Genomic DNA, 20066 nt, shown 5'->3' on the forward strand with positions numbered 1-20066 from the left:
TTTTTTTGACTGTATCCATGTATGTGTACCATATGGTGCCTAGGGCATAAGGAAGCCAAAAGAGAGTGTCAGACCCCTGGAACTGGAGTTACAGAGGGTTGAGAGCTGCCATGTGGATGCTGGGAGTCAAACCCAGGTCCTCTAGAAGAGCAGCCAGTGCTCTTATCTACCGGGCCTTCTCTCCAAGCCCTAAGTGAACAACTTTTTTAAAAGAGTGAGTTGAGACTCAGAAAGATGAAAAGTCCCGTCCAAGTTCACAGTGACAGTCCCCTAGGACTTTGAACCTCTCTCAACACATGTAAGAACGACACTGAACGTCAGCACACTTGCTGACTTTGCTCTCCTGACTCTCTCCCAAACATTTATTCCTGGGATTAAGGACATAAAGACTATTTTTGGTATGTTTGTGTGGGGCACATGTGTGATGTGTTCATGTGTGTGGGCACAGGCTTGCCATTTTGTGGAGGTCACACGACAACCTGCAGTCTTAGTCCTTGCCTGTCACCTTCTTTCTGCCTCCCATCTTGCTGTAGGAGCCCTGGGATTGCAGACATGAGCACACACAGCTTTATGTGGGTTCAAGGATTTGAACTCAGGCCCTCATGTTTGCAAGCCAAGTACTTTAACCACTGAGCCACTCTCCAGCCCCCAAGATTATATTTAGTAAGGAGCAAATCTGGTCTCCGACTTAGCCACATGGCTAGTAATAAGGGGTATGTGTAATATAGTTAACAGTGAGACTTGGTTTGGATGCTAACTCAGTCACTAACAGTATGCTCTTCTGCATGTATATATATATACATTTATATATACATAATTACATAATATATTATATACACTGTATAATATGCATAGTGTATATTATGTAGGCTTTTCTATTTCTTTACTTAAAAAATCAAAATAAGAATACTCTTTGCCTTACAGGATGGGCTAGCAAAGGCAGTTAAAAGCACATACTCTGCCAGGTGTGATGATGTATGCCTATAATACCAGTCCTTGTGAGGTGAAGGTATAATTATCAGGGGTTCAAGGCCACCCTTAGCTATACAGTGAGTTCAAGCTATATAAGACTCTGGTGGTAGTGGTGTATGCCTTTAATCCCAGCACCCTAGAGGCAGAGGCAAGCGGATCTCTCAGTTCAAGACCAGCCTGATCTACAGATGAGTTCCAGGACAACCTGGACTATACAGAGAAATCCTGTCTTAAAAAAACAAAAACGAAATAAATGATTCAGTTTCAACTCCTGCCCTCCCCACAAAATAATTAAAAAATAAATAAATAAGTATATTTCGTTGCCAGATACAGTAGCAAGTGCTAGCTACTCAGGAGGCTGGGGAGAAAGAATCACTTAAGCCCAGAGTGAGTCCATCCGGGGCAATTCAACAAGGCCCTTCTCTCAAAGAGAGAGAAAGAGGGGCTGGAGAGATGGCTCAGAGGTTAAGAACACTGGCTGCTCTTCCAGAGGTCCTGAGTTCAATTCTCAGCACCCACAGGGTGGCTCACAACCATTTGTAATGAGATCTGGCACCCTCTTCTGTCCTGCAGGGATACATGCAAACAGAACACTGTATACATAATAAATAAATCTTAAAACAGAGAGAGAGAGAGAGAGAGAGAGAGAGAGAGAGAGAGAGAGAGAGGCTGAAATTGACGAGCTGGGAAGGAGGAGAAAAGACAGGAAAGAAGTAAAAGAAAACAAATTCCAAGTGCACATTGAAAAGCCAGGCTTGGTAGCCAGACATGCTAGCACAGCCCTGTAATCCCAGCACTTGGGAGGTAGAGGCAGGAGGATCAGCTCAAGGTCATCTTCTGGTACATAGCAAGTTAGAAACCATTCTGGGCTACAGCAGCCAGGCATGGTGGTGCACACCTTTGATACCAGCTCTCAGGAGGCAGAGGTAGGCAGATCTCTGTGACTTTTAGGTCACTTGTGGTTATATAGTGAGACCCTGTCTCAAAACACGTTCTAGAGCTAGACACTCTGGATTTGTATCCATGTTTTTTTTGTTTTGTTTTGTTTGGCTTTTTGGGTTTTTTTTGTTTGTTTGTTTTTGTTTTTTTTTGAAACAGGGTTTCTCTGTGTAGCCAGCCCTGGCTGTCCTGAATTCACTCTGTAGACCAGGCTGGCCTCGAACTCACAGGGATCCACCGCCTCTCTCTCCCAAGTGCTAGGATTAAAGGCATATGCCACCACCGCTCAGCTGTATCCATGTTTTAATACTCCACAGCTGCATGGTTTGGGTGTGTGAACCTCTCTGGACCTCCTTGCTTGGATAATGAAACAGGTAGTAACTGAAGAGCTCATCACAGAATATAAACTGCTCTGACACATAGCAAGCATATAGCAACTATTAACTAGTTTGTTCATGAGGTTAAATTTGATGATTTAAAGCAGATGCATAGAACGAGCTGGAGAGGTGGCTCAGCAATTAATAGTATCTATTGCTCTTTCAGAGGACCTGAGTTCAACTCCTACCACAAACATCATAGGGCAGCTCATAATTAACTGTTAACTCTGGCTCGAGGGGGTCTGATGCCTCTGGTCTCTGAGGCCACCTGCATCCACACATGAGAACACCTATACACAGACACACAGACACACATGATAAAAAAGGAAAAAAAAATTAAAGCAGATGCATAGTAACCTTTCTTTTAGAGACAAGGTCTTGCTCCACCATACCCCAGACTGTCCTGGAATTCACAATTCTCCTTGCCTCAGCCCCTCAAATACAGGGATTTCAAGTGTGCACCATACCTAGTCATAGTAACTTTTCTAAAAAAGATTTTTAAATTTTATGTATATGGGTGTTTTGTCTGTGTGTGCACATGCATGAGGTTCCCATGGAGGCCAGAAGAGGGCGTAAGATCCTCTGGAACAGCAGTTACAGACAGTCGTCAGCCACTGTGTGGGTGCTGGGAACAGAACTGGGGTCCTCTGCAAGACTAAGAGGTGCTCTTAAACCCTGGGCCATCTTTCCAGTCCCCATAATAACTTTTAATTTCTATTACTATTCTACGAACCTTGGGAAACAAGAGCTAAAAGTCACTGAGGAAGAGATGTTAAAACCCCCAAGCTACCATCAATGCACAATAGAAATGGAAAATCAAAACAAAGGTCACCTCTCCTTGAACTCAGGAAATGGGAATCCTAGGAGCTTTCACTAGGCTTTGAACGATCTATGCAGCACCTACTGGGGTGGGACTCAGCATCTTGAGCCTCTATTTGAGGCGAGCTTGCTTTCTTCTTCAGTCTCTGTAGGGCAGTGGTTCTCAATCTGAGGGGTGAGACCCCCTTTGGTGGTCCCACATCAGATACCTTGCACATCGGATATTTACATTATGATTCCTAATTGTAGCAAAATTACAGCTGTGTAGGAGCAACTAAATAATGTTATGGTTGGGGGTCACTACAACATGAGGAACTATATTAAAGGGTGGCAGCGTTAGGAAGGCTGAGAACCACTGATCTAGGGCCATTGTCCTCAGCAGGAAGTGGTTTCATCCAAAGAACATTTAGCAACATCTAGAGACATTTCTGGCTGTGACAACTGGAGCAGGCTACTCTCCAGAACCAGGGACACCAGAGACATCACACACTACGGAGGACAGCCCCTTAGGAAAAACCAGTCCACAGTGCCAGTGTTCTGAGGGGTGGAAGCCCTAATCCAGGGCTAAGGAGCACTTCCTCGGCTTAGCAGGATGTGAGTGGGACCGGGAGAAGCAGAACAAGGTGCTAGGGAACCATGGAGACGACCTGGGAACCCACAGAAAGGCGTCCAAAATGGCATCTCCCTGATCATCAGCTGCCAAAAATCAAACAACAAAAACAACTAACTTCTTCATATGTTATATTTCATTAATAAATAGGTTTTCTTCTTTAAACACAGAACATATAACAGATTGAAACACTCCCCCCTCCCCCCAATTCCAAAGACAAGAGTCTATAAAACAAACGCCGCCGACTGTCCCACCCTAAGGGCAGGAAAGTCCTGCCCTGCAGCACCACCACCCCCACATTCTGCAAGAGAAGGGGGTCTGGAGCTTCTCCCTCGGGCCCCAGGGACTTCAGTGAGAAGCATGTGAATGTATGATGTCACCTCTCCACGACACATGGGCTACGCAAAGATGAGGTTTTCCTAGCAGCTTTCATCAGCCCCTGTCCTGGTTCCAGTTATAAAGCACCTGGACTAAGCCCCCAAGGGAGCTGCCTCCCGGGCTTTCCCATTGTCCAGCCCCCTGCCGCCACTGCCTCTTCTTAAAGGGGAAGGGGAGGGCTCAAGGACCCCTCCCATCCCCAGCCTGCATGGGAACGCTGTGTGGAAGAGCATGATGCTGAAGATGAGGCCAGCATGTCCCCGTCCCCCAATACTCTTCCTTCCTCTGGCATAGAGGGACATGGGGGCATCTGCCCCCTCCACAGCCTAGTGCCTGGCTTGGGGTGTGATGGTTCTCGCTCAATGTCAGGCCCTCCTGCCAGGCCTGGCTTCTCCTCCCGTCCCCTTGCTGTCTCCTAAGCCCCCACTGTGGCCATCTGAAAAAGTCACATCCAGTGTCTTCAACTGTCTCATCCTCCCTCTCCCCGTGCCTCTGCACCCCAAGGGAGGAAGTGGGGGGCTGTCTCCCCCGCCTCCGGCTCCAGCTTCACATGATGGAACAGCTTTTGGCCTTTTCCTTCTTGAAGGTAGAAGAGATGAGTTCAGAGCGACTGGGCAGGTGCAGAAGCCGCTTGGAGAGGCTGCGGACAGGGCTCTTCGGGGGCACTGGGCTAGGCTTGTTCAGACACACCATGGATGCCATCCGGAAGATGCTGTGGATACTCTTCTCTGAAGTAAAAGCCGAGCCCTCCAGGTAGATCTCTGCGCCCAACTGCTTGGCTATTGCACAGCCCTGTGGGAAGGGTGCGGGCATTAACGCAGGGGTCTAAAATGCCTAGGAAACACCATGGCATTCCATGTGTCAATCCTCAGGGCTGTTCCAGATGACACCACATCACCAGTTTTCTACCAGTGGACTCTGCCAGTTATTCATGAAGGTGACTCCACACCAGAATCACCTACATCTTACAAAGCTATGCCGAACCAGGAACAGCAGGATGTCTGGGATAGCAGAGGCATTAGGTCTTAGGTTTTGGTACTGGTGATGGGACCCAGGACTTCATGCATGCTAATCATGCACTCAGCCACACCCCAGTCTCAACATTATCATTAAAAAAACAAAAAACAAAAAACAAAAACAAAACAAAACAACAACAACAACAACAAAAAAAAACATTTTTAAAAACGCTTTTAAAAACCTTTAATCCCAGCACTCGGGAGGCAGAGACAGGTGAATCTCTGTGAGTTCAAGGCCAGCCTGGTCTACAGAGTGAGATCCAGGACAGGCATCAAAACTACACAGAGAAACTCTGTCTTGAAAAAACCAACCAAACAAAAAACCTGAAATGAAACATTTCATATATGCTTTTTCCATGTGAGTGTGTGTGTGTCTGTATGTGCACTCATGTCACAGCATGTATGTGGAGGTCAGGGGACAATTTGTAGACGTCGGTTCTCTCCTCCCACTATGTGGGTCCTAGGGATCAAACTCAAATCATCAGGCTTAGTGGCAAGCACCCTTCCCCTCTGAGCCATCTTACCAGTCCCCTGACGTTAGTGTTTTAAAGAGTTCTCCCAGGTGACTCCGATGGGAAATCTTAACAGACATTCTTACAGTCCTGTGGACATTAAAAATTATCCTTGTGGCTAGTGAGGCAGCTCAGCAAGGAAAAAAGCACTTGCCACCAAGCTTGACAGCCTGAGTTCAATCCCAGAAACCCATGTGGAGGAAGAGGAGAACCAAGTCTTGAAACTTGTTTCTGACCTCACCCATGGGCGTGACATGCCCCACAGACACCCAAAATGAAATAACTAAGTAAAAATTATCCTTGGGTCTTATTATAAAAATGCAGATGCCCATATCTTTCTCCCAGAGTTATTTTATAGGCAGGGAGCTTGGAATTCAAAATCCAACAATTATGTCTCTTTGTTTGCTAGTTCCGTTTTTTTTTTTTTTTTTTTGAGACGGAGCCTTATTATGTAGCCAGGCTGGCCTCAAACTTGGAATCATTCTGCCTCTACCTCCTTGAGTTCTGGGATTACAGACTACATCCAGTGCTAACAAGCATCTTTAATGAGTCTGATGCATATGGTTTACCCCCCCCAAAAAAAAGGAACCTTAAAAATGCGGGCGCACACACAGAAGAGGCTCATGAGCTAACCTATAGCAGAATCTAACCATGTGATGGTTTGCTATTTATAGTTAGCCCCCCAATACCAATTCTATCTTGTTTAATCCAGAGCCATATCTAAGCCTTCTTTCTCTACCCTCCAGCACACCACACACCCCCACACACCACACCCCCACACCTGCTCATAGGAGATGGGTGCCTGCTTCTGGTGGGAAAGCTCCATCAGAGTGCTCAGGTCTGTTCGCAGGTCTGTCTTGCAGCCAATAAGCAAAACACGGGTGCTGGGACAATAGTCTAGGATTTCTGTTCTCCACTGAGGGTTGGAGAAAGAAGGGGAAGGGGAGGGAGAGGAAAGAAAGTCAGTGGCGCATACCAGAAGTCCGGCTGGCAGCAACAAGCACATCACTCAGTATCAAAGCTCAGTCCTTCCTCTGAGTCACAGTAACCCTGCTGCACTAATTACATCATCTTCCTGCCCATGAGGCCTGGGGTGGCACCAGTGTGCTAACCCAGGAGCCTGTCCCTTCAGTCAACAGCACAGTCACCATGGGGGACAGAGGGCAAGTCCCCCATTCCCTGCCACACAGAGAAGACATGGGTCTGTCTTCTTTCCCCAGTCTTGGGGAAAGAATGCCAGTTGAGGGGGGGGGGTAGAGGGGGCAAGGCAATTTCCCCCCTGAGAAGCTAGGCAAGTCCCACAGCACTTCCTGCAGTGTCTCAGATCCTGCCAGTCAGATCCAGAAACTTCCACCAGCTGTTGAGTCCTGACCTGCCTGACTCTGGGCCTGGGGCCACAGTCCACAAAAGCTGCTCCCAAAAGGCCCCATTCCTCACATCCCCAGAAGGTTCTCTGAGCTTTCAGCACCTCCCTCTCTAGCTGGGCCTCTGGGAAAGTAGTACAGTAAGGAAAAGGCAGGAGACCCGGATTCAACCCAGAGCCACAGCTAATGGGGAGACTTCAAGCTAAACACTCTTTTCCTGGCTGACAGACAGGAGGACTGGAGGACAGGGCTCCCTCCTGTTCTTCTGGGGAGTGAACAGAAACTATGGATTTGATCTGTACCCCACCCCGGGCCTTGCTTATGCTAGGGAAGCACTCTCTACCAGCTGAGATTCGTCCTCAGCCCTATTTTATTTTTGATTTGGAGACAGGGTCTCACTAGACTGCCTGGTCTTGAACTGGCTCTGTAGCCCAAGCTGAACTTGAACTTAAGATCCCCCTGCACACACACACACACACACACACACACACACACACACACACACACACAACCTCAAGCAGAGCCTCACCTTTTTGAGTGCGCTGTCCATGGTCTCTGGACGGCTAATGTCAAAACACAGTAACACTGCATCTGAGTCACTGTAGCAGAGCGGACGGACGTTGTCGTAGTAAGGAGACCCTATGGAAGGGGAGAAGAGACAAGAGTGAGCCATGGCGTCATCATCTTCCCTTCACTACAGGCCTACACCCAAGGATCCAAGGGAATGGAATTCTGGATCTCTTAACATCCAGCTATGTCCCACAGTGCTACTGTGTGGAAGCTCGGGACATGACCACCTGCCAGAGGCTGTTCAGAAACACCACTTCCCTTGGTCCTAGGAGAGAGGAAAGCAAATGGGTAGAGCATCCTCGGACCCTGTCTGGGTTTCCCACAGTGGGTTTAATTTAAGATCTACTCCTATTCAGAGTCCCAGAAGCTGCCGGTCCCTATGGAGAGACAAGGGTTCCTGTCAGGTACCCTTCCTGCCATCTGAGCCTGCCTGCTGCCCAGCCTCCCTTCTACTCAAGGGTCCCCTGTGCGGAAATCACCCTGCCTGTTACGTAACTGGCTGCTCTGATTCCTTACCTCGGGGTCAGAACTTCAGGAGTTCAATGGGGGAAGGAAAGCAGCCAAGATTTGGTGTTTGACCCCTTTTCCCACCTACGTCAGCTTACATCGAAGAGGGCAAAGGGAACCCTGTGGCCCCCACCCCTCAGATCTCAGGGAGGCAATCTCCAAGACAGGGACACCATAGCTGTGGGGTCAGTGGCCAGAGCAAGGATCCTTGGTGGAGGGGAGGAAGGCAACTCAGACCCCAGGTCTGATGGGGTGAAGACTAGGAGCTGAGCCCGGCCCCCTCCACCCTGAGGAAGGAACAGTAGCAGATTTGGAATCCAGACAATCCGTGCTTAGAATAGCAAGCAGCCCCTCTCCCTGTGCTGCAATCACCATGGAAACTGGGGGGAATCCAAGCTGAGGTGGGGGTGTCGGTCATAAAGAAAAAGAAGTAAGGGGGAGTTGGGATAGCTGCCTGCTCCTTCAGCAATCCACCCCCATCTCTTTCTGAGGTGAGGTGGGGGTTGGACCACGGCAGCAGAACAGAGGCAGGGGAGTGCTGCGGTACTGGGGGAGGGGAGCAGGTCTCCATTTGGGCTCCCAGAAATCCCCTCCCCTAAGAGGAGCAACTGAGTAACAGAAACAGGTTCACCCCTGGCCCAAACGTAGGGGCGCTCCATCCCACACTTCACTGTCATTTCCTCTGTCCTTACGGGAACCTGCTCGGACAGAAGAGTAACTGACTGCCTACATCCTTTTGAGATGAGGGGGGTAGGGTGTGACCTGGGGTAGAAAGACCACACACTTGCTGATATTCTATTATCTGGGCTCGGGATTTCAGGGCGGTGAAGAGGGGAAGCAGGGAGGGTGGGACTGAAAAGAGATGAGCCGCAGCAAGGTTCAGGGATGACTGGAGGGTGGGAGGGTACAGCGGGAGAAAAACCATACATCACGCAGCCACGCTGCATTCTGGTCCGATCCAGCCAGCATAGCACAGTCCAGGATAACCAGAACCCTGCCTCCCTTTCCTGGAACTGCAACGGAGGAACGCACCAGCCTGAGGGATTTGGATTGTGGAGAGAGCTAAAGAAGTCTCTGTCATTTTTTGTTTACCCATCCCTTATCTCCAGACCTCAAAATTGGAGAACAGGAACAAGATTCCTTCAGAGGAGTAGGGTGGCATATTTCACACATATAGGAAAGCCTTAGGGATTTACAGTCCCTCTTTAAACTCAGCTTGAACACGTAAAAAAAAAAAATTTTTTTTTGGTAAAGCATGGGTTTTCTTTTCTTTGCCATATTGCTGGCTCTTACTCCTGAATCATGTCTGAGACAGACTGTTAAAACGAGGGCCTGGGGTAGACAAAGTGGGAAGGGCTCGGAGGCAAAGCAAGTATCAGCCGAGCTCTAAGGGCTGGGGCAGAGAATGGGGGACACACACACTGCTTTCTACACTTTTGAAAGTCGGGGTACCTCCAACCTCATGCCAGTACGGGGAGAAATAACAACTACTAAACCCATGCACCCCTGGACACTACCCCCAGTGTGGCCATGCCCTACATTTCCATCTTCCCCTCCCTCCGAACATCGATGATGCATCCTTCATGCGTGAGCCGCTGCAGCCTCTGATGGGAAGGGCTGAGCTGCGGCAAGCGGACACTAGGCGTCTGAGAGGGAATGCAGGAGAGCCAGGTTCCCTCCAAAGCAGGGGGCTCCCGGCCCCACTGCAGCTGCCTGTAACTTTGCTCTGGAGAGCCAAAGGCAGGAGAGGGTGAGGGAGAGGTTGGGGTGGGGGAGAGAGGGAGAGAGAGATGGGGGGCGGAGAATGTGTGTGTGAGAATGGGGAAGACCTGACCTGCCTGGTGCCCCCGGGAGTACTCAGGGGTCCCTTCCCCAGCCCTCTGGAAAATGGAACTAGACCAGAGGCCTGAATGGCTCCTGAGGGTTTGTTCACCACTTGCCCTGCTCATCTAAGAGAGTCCATGGCCCCAACACAAGAATCTTCCATTCTTTCTCTCTGTTTCCTGGCAAGCATGTCTATCCTCAAAGCGGGATCACCCCCCCCCCTAAAAAAGCAGCAGCTACAGCTAGCCAGTGAAGGTAGGACGGGGTATTTGTGGTTATAGCCTCACCTGAAGTATCCCAGAGACTGAGTTCCACTCGCTGTTCCTCGGTCTCCAAACAGGCTGTGTAATTCTCAAACACGGTAGGCACGTAGGTCTGTGAGGAGAGAGGAAACAGTCACACCTGGTCTTGCCTGCCCTCAGAACCCCACACCTGCTAGTGCTGGGTGCACAAGAGGCCACTCACACATGTGTTAGAACACTGAAGTGTCAGGCGATAAGGAGCCAGAGGAGGGCGATACACGGGGCAGGAGGAACCGTGAGACAGGAGGAAAAGACCGTAGAGATACTGGCTTTTGCTCCTCAGCCTGGGGCAAGCCCCCCACCTCCTGGCCGGTCAGAGACACATACGTTCATATTGTCTTCTCATCCCTAGATTTGTGCCCCATCTTCAGAGCCCCAAGCCAATGTATTCTAACCTCCGTCTTCCGCCCTCCAGTCCCTTGGCATAGGTAACTGGCGTCGGAAAGCAGAAGCCTGCCCAGGGCCACCCTCCTAGCGCCTTCCAGGAGGGCCTGGCAGGTACTGCGTCAAGAATACAGCCCAGGCTCTCCGGAGCCTCCGGGTCCCAGGAATGAAGCGAAGTGGGAGGGGAGAGGATGGGGAAAGAGGTGAGGAGGAGCCGACCGGGCGGCAGAAGTGGGTCAGGTCTCAGGGGAAGCAAGGTAGGGCAGTCCTCCAGCCAGAAGGCAGGCAGGCAGGCAGGGTGGGCCGGGCTGGGGGTGGGGGAGCCGGCTCTCCCGGGCAGGTGGGAAAGGACCCCGCGGCGGCGGCGGCGGCGGCGGCGGCGGCGGGTAGCTCACCTCGGGATAGCAGTCCTTCGCTAGCACCTGTAACATCGCCGTCTTCCCGCACTGCACGTCCCCCACCAGCACCAGCTTACATCTGACCACCACCGGCTGCGGCGCCCGTCTCTCCTTCATGGCTGCAGCCTCCGAGGGACTCGGACTCGGGTTCAGCGAGGAGGAGGAGGAGGAAGAGGAGAAAGAGGACGAGGAGGAGGAGGAGGAGGTCGCGTCTGAAGTATCCACAGGGAGACTGGATGCCGGTTCCCTGCGTGCCTCCAACTGAGACGGAGGCCGAGCGGCTCCCTTATATGCCCCAGGATGAGCCAATCACAAGAGGAGGCGGGCTCTGCCGCGGCCAATCGCTAAGGTGGGATCCCCGGCAGCAGCCAATAGTAAGGGAGTCTGAGTCAGCGCCCTCTTCCTCCCGTCCCTTTCTGTTAAAGCTGCACTGTTGCTTCCTTGTGGAAGGGGCATTCCCACGCTTTCTGTACGGCTGTTAGGAGGTCGGGAGGGGACTGGGTCAAGGCTAAGGGATCTTGGAATGTCCATGAGTTACTGTCAGACCCATAAAGAGCTATGGATCCAGAAAGTGAGGGTTATAGGGTCTGTCCCAGGACCTGTCTAAACTGGACAGGTGGCATCTCTTGGGGCGAGGGTGGCCCTAGGGACCTGTGACTCTTTAATGCTATATAGTTCCTATCCACACTGTTTCCACATCTGGAATCTCCATCTAATGGAAGTCCGTACTGACCTCCCTTTACAGCCCAACTCCCTCAGCAATCACCTTCATCAAAACAAATCAGGGAAACAAAATAACAGCCCCGACCCAGAGACAGGCAAAGGAAACAATTGAAGAGGTCCTTCAAGGAGAGTAGGAGAGAGACCGAGCTGCTCTCTGCTTTCTGCTGGCCAGGGGGCTTCTCACTCCAGGCCTAGCGTCAAGGTGTTTTGTTCTGTGGCCTGGCTTCAGCTTCCTGGATGAATCAGGCGCAGGGCTAGTTCCAGGCTGATACCAGCTGACTCTGACGCACTAGCGAGTGTCACCCGGTGAAAGTCCAGCCTGCAAGACAAGGCCTGGGCATTAGGGATAAGAAACTGGAAGACAGTCTAAGATGCGGGTAAGCTATGGAACTGCCTACTGGCCCTAGCCTTCAGCACCGCCATGGCTTCTGCGGACCCCTCTACTAAACAGAACTATGGGGATCCATAGCTCGTATAAGTCACTGGCCATCTGGCAACCAAAGAAGTTCAATAAGGCTTCCAGGGAATTGGGGACCAATTTTGGGCAAACTTGAGAGCAACCTAGGGTCTGCCTTCACCCCTTCTTGTTTTATTTGTATGGTTTATTTTTGAGACAGGGTCCCACACTGGAACTCACTCTATATAGTCCAGGATGCAAATCCTCCTGCCTCAGGCCTCAAGCCTGGAATTACAAGCATCGGACAACAGCCTGGCTCAGAGTTGTCTTGAAGCTCCTTCTCATGACAGACCCAGTACTTCTGGGATAAACCTGAGTCTGTCCTCTGTCTGTCTGTTTCTCTCTCTCTCTCTCTCTCTCTCTCTCTCACACACACACACACACACACACACACACACACACACACACACACACACACCTTTGCCTTTAAGCCACAGTCATTGCTGCCCACCCATTTTCCCTAAAATAAAGGGCATTCCAAAGGCTTCTCAGGCTGTATGGACAGATCCCTCTAACAGGACAGATCTTCTCAGGCTCACTGGAACAGAGAATGAAGGTTTTCTGGGAAATGGAGCAGAGCCAATAGATAACCCTCTTGTCTCCTCTGTGGTTTCCAGGCTTCTGCATAGGCTCACGAGCTGGACTGCACTGCCCTCTGCCCATGTCCCACCCATCACTTCCAGGGATGGGGTCACCCGAGGGAACCTCCGGGGCAGAAGGCTTTGCCTTTAGGATACCCTTTTCTCTCAGGCTCTCTGGAAGTTTCTCCACCTTACCTTCCCCCACACCCATCCCCAGTCTTCATACACATTTCCACCTATGGAATTTTCTCTCTTTTGCCCTTTTCCAGCATCCTGACGGCTTCCCGAGCTGCCCATTAGTGTGGTTTGGGAGAGTTCCAGGACAGCTGGAAGGGCTGTTGTCTGTCTCAACCCAGAGTCCTTCCCCACAACTTGACCTGCCTTTCCACACTCCGGCTCATCTCGACATAGGTCTAGAAGTGTCAGTCGGTTCCTGCGTGTTCTCCTTTTTGATGATTTATTTATAAGCACATTGGTATTTTGCCAGCATGTATGTCTGTGTGAGACTGTATGTCACACTCCCTGGAAGTGGAGTTACAGACAGTTATGAGCTGCCATGCAGGTGCTGGGAATTGAACCCAGGTCCTCTGAAAGAACAGTCTGTGCTCTTAACCACTAAGCCGTCTTTCCACCCCCTCCATCCCCCTAACTCCTCTTATCCCTCTCCCCTGGAGTGTGTTCTCTTAACCCTTAACCAGGTTTCCTCCAACTACAACCTGAAAGGTTCTCTCCATGTTCTTTCCCAGCCTCTCTCTCTCTCTCTCTCTCTCTCTCTCTCTCTCTCTCTCTACACACACACACACACACACACACACACAAAGCTTAGTAGAAAGGGTGCTTGCCTCTAAGAATCCCAGCATAGAGCCCCAAGTTCAATCCCTGGGCCTGCATGAACAGGCCATAAACTACATGTGATGGTGCACATCTGTAACCCCAGTCCCTATTGCTTAGGAGGTGGAGGCAGGAGGATCAGGAAGTCTAGATTATCCTCAACTACATCACAAGTTTGAGGCCATCCTGGGGTACATGAAAGCCTGTCTCAAAAAACAGACAAACCAGGAGTTGGAAAGATGTCTCAGTGGATGAAGGTACTGGCCACCGATCCTGATGCTCTTAGTTCAGTCCCTGGGCACCCCACATGGTGGGAAAACCGACTCCTCAAGTTACCCTCTATTTCCACTCACATGTGTTCAAATGCAGTAAATAAACTATAAAATGCAATTTTAAAGCCTGTGACATACACAGATGGCTTTGAACTCCTGATCTCCTACTTCTTCCTCCCAAGTGATGGGATTATAGGCACAGACCACTGCAAAGGCCCACGGCTTTGATCTTATTTATTGTTCCCATCATCTTTTCACTTTCTTCTTGAAACTTTTTTTATGTTCTGATTTCCCTTTTTTTTTTTTATTTTATAATCTTTAAGTTTAAAAAAAAAAAAAAAAAAAAAAAAAAAGCTTAGCTAGGAGACGGTGGCACAGGCCTCTAATCCCAGCACTCGGGAGGCAGAACCAGGCAGGCGGATCTCTGTGAGTTCGAGGCCAGCCTGATCTACAGAGCAAGATCCAGGACAGGCACCAAAGCTACGCAGAAAAACTCTGTCTCGGAAAAAAAAAAAAAAAAAAAAAAATTACACACCAAAATTAACCCGACCAAGCAGACCAAGACCAAGGCTGGAGAGTTGTCTCAATGGTTAACAGCACTTGCTGTTTTTACAGAAGACCCGGGTTTGATTCCCAGAACCTGCATGGAGGCTCATAATCATATGTAACCCCAGTTCCAGGGGGTCCGATGTCCTCTTCTGACTTAGATGGGCACCAGAGACACATGTAGTACACATACATGCATACACTCATGCAAGCAAAATACTCATACATGTAAAACAAAATAATTTTAAAAGTCAGCCAGACCCAAAGTCTGTATGTCTTAGTGAACTTCTGAAGAGTTAGGGTAGCATTTGGGATGGAAGCTGTGGAATTTTACATTGGATTTTACACTTTCACTAGTGAATGTATTTTTAGACCCTCTCCACTAAAAATGAAAAATCCATGACAGAGTTAGAACTAGAAAAACAATTTAGCTTTGTATCTTTTCTCATAACTCATGTCCATGATCTCATTCAGTCCAGGGTCATCTCCTAATGTTTATCCTTTTTTTGTTCTCGTTTCTACATTGTACACACAAGTACATTTGTTTACATTTACATAAGCATATATGTGTGCATATATATTATATATTCTGCTGCTTTCTGCATATGAGGAAGAACATGAGCTTATTTTTCTTTCTGAGATTAGGTGAACTCAATACTATACATCCTAAATCCATCCATTTTCCTGCAAATTTTGTGATTAGATTTTTCTTTAGAGCTGAATATTATTGGGGGTAGGGGGGTGTCATAACTCCCTGTGGGAGGTCAGAGAACGTGTAGGAGCTGGTTCTCTCTTCCCACCATGTGGGTCCTGGGTATGGAATGCAGGCTTGGCAGCACATGCCTTTATCTGCTGAGCCATCTCACCAACCCGCAACTTGTTGCTTTTATGTTTGTTTTTGGTGGGTTTTTTTTTTGGGGGGGGGTTGTTTTGTTTAAGAAACCAGGTTGCTGCCAGCTCCCAAATAATGACATGGAAACTTTTTATTATTCTGAAAGCTTGGCCTTAGCTTAGGCTTGTTCCCATCTAGCTCTTAAAATGTAAATGAACTCATTTCCATTAATCTATGTTTTGCCACATGACTTGTTATCTCTCCTCAGTACCTTACGTCTGACTCCCTCCTTGATTCTCACTGGTGCATCTCTCACACCTCAGATTCTTTCCCAGAGTTCCCGTCTCTCCCTGGAAATCCCACCTAGCCTCTCCTGCCTAGCTATGGGCTGTTCAGCTCTTTATCAAACCAATCAGAAGGTGCCTTAGGCAGTGAGGAAGGACAGACACTTCTTCACACAGTGTACAAAACAGATTATCCCAACAACAGACAGAGTCTGGATACTTCTTGCCAAGCTTATGGGCCTTAAGTCTTTAGAAAGGAAGGCTGCAGACATCAGGGGGGCTGTGCCACAGGAGGGTGTAAATGCCAAGTTGTCACAGGTCTGAGGATTCTCGGCCCAAGCTTTCAACTCCCTGGTGAGAGCAGCCTTCTTACAGATTTACAGGAGAGCTGAGCCAGAAGCTCTTAGACCTGGAACTCTGTGTCCCAACTGGACTCCAACTCTAGATCCCTTTGCTTCTGTCTCTGCCTTTACTACCGAAATGCTGGATTACAGGACACGTGTGACCACACCTATCTCAGAATTCTTCCTTCCTTCCTTCCTTCCTTCCTTCCTTCCTTCCTTCCTTTCTTTCTTTTTTTGAAAAAGGGTCTCTTTGAGTAGTACTGGAACTCACTGTATAGACTAAATTGACCTCTAACTCACAGAGATTCTCGTGCCTCTGCCTCCGAAGTATTGGGATTAAAAGTGTGCACGACTATGCCTAGCCATAGATACTTTTCTAATATTAAATAAAAATATAGGCTATTGATGAGCATCCAGTATTGACTGACTGACTGACTTTTTGAGGTAGGGTCTCCTATAGCCCAGGTTGGCCTGGAGCCAGTTATGTAGCAAAGGCTAGTTTATAATAATCCTTTGGTGACTGCTTTCCAAGGGCTGGGATTACAGGCATGTGTCTCTTTGCTTAGCTCTTCAGATTCCCATAGCAAACTCAATAGGCATTTACTCATGCTGAAGTTTCGGGGAACAGGGCCCAAAATAAGCATCCAAAAACCCAGGAGGGAGAGAAGAATAACAGCCATATGTCCAAACTGCTGAGCTCCAGTCAGTACCATAAGGATGCTTTCCCCACTTCAACCCTTACAAGGATTCTGAGAAACCACCAGTCCAGCCTTTCATTGCCACTTTCCTTGAACACCACTCGTCTATAAAGCCAATGTCCGCTCGTCCTGACACATTCTGTAGAACATCAGTGTTGCAAGTAAACAATCTTTTAGAAGAAAGAAAGAGAGAGAGAGAAAGAAAGAGAGAGAGAGACAGAAAGAGAGAAAGAGAGAAAGTAAGAAAGAAAGAGAGAGAGAGAAAGAAAGAGAGAGAGAGAGAGAGAGAGAGAGAGAGAGAGAGAAAGCAGTTTGCTTGTTTCACAGCCTTGGGAATTTTACTGATTGTTTCTCCTACAGTATCATTTACAAGTTCAGGACACTTTGACCCCAGCCCTGCTCTCCTCACCACTTGAACCCACAAGCTAATTCTTTAAAATGAATCTTATGAAGAAGAGCTCTGGAACATAAAGATGGAAATGAAACTTCCCTTAGCTGAATTAGAATTGGGGTGGGTGTGCGGTGGGGCTCATCCTGCCCTCACCCCCCACCAAGGGACAAGCCCCCAGAGAACACAGTTTAAAAGCACTAAACTGAGTAATATTTCTACAGATGAGAGAGAAGGAGGGAGGGGAGGGAGGGAGAGAGAGAGAGAGAGAACCACGTGCTCAAAGCTCAGAACTGTATCGTTTTTTCAGGTTCTGATTACCCTGATAAGGTCCCATTCTGGGACAGAGGCATAATACACAAAGATGTTCCCGGCAGTAGCAAATTAAAATTCACCCTGACTCTACCAGAGAGTTCACAAGCACCTTCTCTGTCCTAGGGACTCTTGCCAAGAGCCCCCAGGCACCTTGCCCCCCCCCCCCCCCGTGTCTTCCAGGTCTGCAGAGCCATGTCCCTGAGTAGAACTCAGGGGCTACCCCCCACCCCCCCCCCCCGTGTCTTCCAGGTGTCTGCAGAGCCATGTCCCTGAATAGAACTCAGGGGCTACCCCCCCCCCGCCACTCCCCCCCCCCCCCCCGTGTCTTCCAGGTGCCTGCAGAGCCATGTCCCTGAGTAGAACTCAGGGGCTCCGCTCCACAATGGGAAGTTGTCGCTTTTCCTTATCCCGGAAGTCTCTGCCCTTTCAAAGAACGAACATGCAAGCGGCCTGCTGGGTGTTAAGACCACAGAACAGTGAGTGTTGGGGGTGTGGTTAGAGGACCATCAAAACTGAGCCACAGTTCTGACTCTACCAGGGGGTGAGCGGGGGATTTGGATGTTGAGCCGGGCCGAGGACTGAAAAATCCTCTCAGAAATAGTCAATGCAGGGTAACGAGTAGAGAAGTTTGCCTAGGAACATAATTTGGAAGGAAAATCTGCTGCTTAAATACCACAACATGCATTTCAAAGGCAATGGCAGGGGAGTTTGCTCTCCAGAGAAGAATATAGAATATTCCTACTCTTTGCTCCTTCCTGCTTTTCTTTTCTACCTGTTGTTCTAGATTGTGAATCTCCTCTAGCCAAAGGCAACCAGCAGACACCAGCAAAATGAGCAAAATCGGGTTTATTGACTCATTTCAACAAGGGCACACACCATGGCAGAATGTGGTGGAACCAATGTTCGCTGTAAGAGGGCAGAGAGGGGTGGGTGGGTTGAATTTAATTTTAATTATTTGGGAGTGAAATCAAGGCAGTGGGGCTTTGCTCTGATTGGACTGTGTCGGAAAGGGACGTGTCATGCTAACTGGTGTTGAGAAGGTGATGGTATGAAGCAGGCTAAGGCTATGACTTACAGAGGAGTAGTGACCATACTCGCCAGGGCAGGTGCATGTTTGCTTATTTTTGTGGCTTGAACATGTTCGTTCCTTTGTTTGTTTTTGTTTTTCGAGACAGGGTTTCTCTGTGTGTATTCCTGGCTGTCCTGGAACTCACTCTGTAGACCAGGCTGGCCTCGAACTCACAGAGATCTGCCTGCCTTCTTCCTGGGATCAAAGGTGCACCACCACCAGCCTTGAACATGGTCTTATTTTTGTTTCTCTTCAGATCTGATTACAGAGAGGTCATTTTCTGTCTTCATCTATCATGGCCTTGCTTGACAACGGTCTTGCGAAATGGCTTATGTTCAACAGGAGGAAAGCAAAGCATTTGTGTAGGCCCAGTGCCCAGCCAGGGACTGCACTTTTCCCCTCAGCCACGCCCCTGCTTCTCTTCCTGGGAGCTGGGCCTATTCCCGACATCTGCTGAGTCAGCAGAAGGGAAACTAAGCCGGAGGAGATTCTCCCAGGAAAACACCCTGAGAGAACCCCCGCTGAGCTATGATGCAAATCAGTGGTAGCATGCTGGGAGCTGTTCTAGACTCTAGAATCTAGAAGAATAACATGGCTTGGAAGTAAAAGATGGAGGCCTGGGGAACAGTATGGGGGTGGTGGTGGTGATGGTAGTGGTGGTGGTGGTGGAGGTGGTGGTGGAGGTGGTGGTGGTGGAGGTGGTGGTGGAGGTGGTGGTGGTGGTGGAGGTGGTGGTGGTGGTGGTGGTGGTGGTGGTGGTGGTGGTGGTGGTGGAGGTGGTGGTGGAGGTGGTGGTGGTGGTGGTGGTGGTGGTGGTGGTGGTGGGTGGTGGTGGAGGTGGTGGTGGAGGTGGTGGTGGTGGTGGAGGTGGTGGTGGTGGTGGTGGTGGTGGTGGAGGTGGTGGTGGTGGAGGTGGTGGTGGAGGTGGTGGTGGTGGAGGTGGTGGTGGAGGTGGTGGTGGAGCTGGTGGTGGTGGTGGTGGTGGTGGTGGTGGTGGTGGTGGTGGAGGTGGTGGTGGAGGTGGTGGTGGAGGTGGTGGTGGAGCTGGTGGTGGTGGTGGTGGTGGTGAAGGTGGAGGTGGTGGAGGTGGTGGTGGAGGTGGTGGTGGAGGTGGTGGTGGAGGTGGTGGTGGAGGTGGTGGTGGTGGGGGTGGGGGTGGTGGTGGTGGGGGGGGGGGTGGAGGTGGAGGTGGTGGTGGTGGTGGGGGGGTGTATGAAAATAGGTGTAGAAGGAGGAAAACAATGAAAGAAAGAATGGGATGTGTTGGCTTGCCCTTGTAATCCCAGCTACTCAGAAGGCTGAGGCAAGAAAATAAATGTCCAAAGCCAGCTTGAACTACAGAGTGAGTTCAAGACCAGTCTAGGCAACACAGCTAGACTTTGTCTCAAAAAAAAATTTGGGGGGGCTGAGGATGTACCTCAGGTAGAGTACTTACTTAGCTGTGCAAGGCACTAGGTTCAATTCCCAGTACCAGAAAAAGAAAGAAGGAAGGGGAGGGGAGAGGAGGGGAGAGGAGGGGAGGGGAGGGGAGGGGAGGGGAGGGCGCCTTCTGAGGCTGACTAAGAATTAGTGGGGAGGTACAGAAGTTTGAGGATGGGGGTGGAGTAGAATCAGGGTGGTGCTGAAGAAATCAGGGTCATGGAGAAGCTTGTGTCCTGTCCCACTGGAGCTGAAGAAGTGGGTGGTGCAGAGCAGAGAGGGGTGGATGCAGCTGAAGGACTCTCGGTGGTGGTCACCTGTCTGGCAGCACATGT

General features: G+C 49.7%; 1 protein-coding gene across 1 annotated transcript; it reads right to left on the bottom strand.

The window, feature by feature from the left end:
* Positions 1 to 3831: 3831 nt before the first annotated feature.
* Positions 3832 to 11241, bottom strand: Rnd1 (Rho family GTPase 1). The gene is made up of 5 exons (XM_036208247.1): positions 10970 to 11241; positions 10176 to 10263; positions 7517 to 7626; positions 6405 to 6539; positions 3832 to 4887 (listed from the first exon to the last, which is right to left on the bottom strand). The coding sequence occupies exons 1-5, from the start codon at positions 11087 to 11089 to the stop codon at positions 4642 to 4644; spliced, it is 699 nt and encodes a 232-aa protein (XP_036064140.1). The 5' UTR covers positions 11090 to 11241; the 3' UTR covers positions 3832 to 4641.
* Positions 11242 to 20066: the final 8825 nt, after the last annotated feature.

The sequence above is a fragment of the Onychomys torridus genome, chromosome 16, assembly GCF_903995425.1.
Source record: "Onychomys torridus chromosome 16, mOncTor1.1, whole genome shotgun sequence".
NCBI lineage: Eukaryota > Metazoa > Chordata > Mammalia > Rodentia > Cricetidae > Onychomys > Onychomys torridus.

What these genes read in the sequence shown, in the direction of transcription:
- Rnd1 (XM_036208247.1), bottom strand. Translation starts at nt 11,089, where the DNA reads ATGAAGGAGAGACGGGCGCCGCAGCCGGTGGTGGTCAGATGTAAGCTG. An exon ending in TGGACAGCGCACTCAAAAAG is followed by an intron (nt 6,540 to 7,516) that starts GTGAGGCTCTGC and finishes TCCAACCCTCAG; the next exon opens with TGGAGAACAGAAATCCTAGA. An exon ending in CACCCATCTCCTATGAGCAG is followed by an intron (nt 4,888 to 6,404) that starts GTGTGGGGGTGT and finishes CCCTTCCCACAG; the next exon opens with GGCTGTGCAATAGCCAAGCA.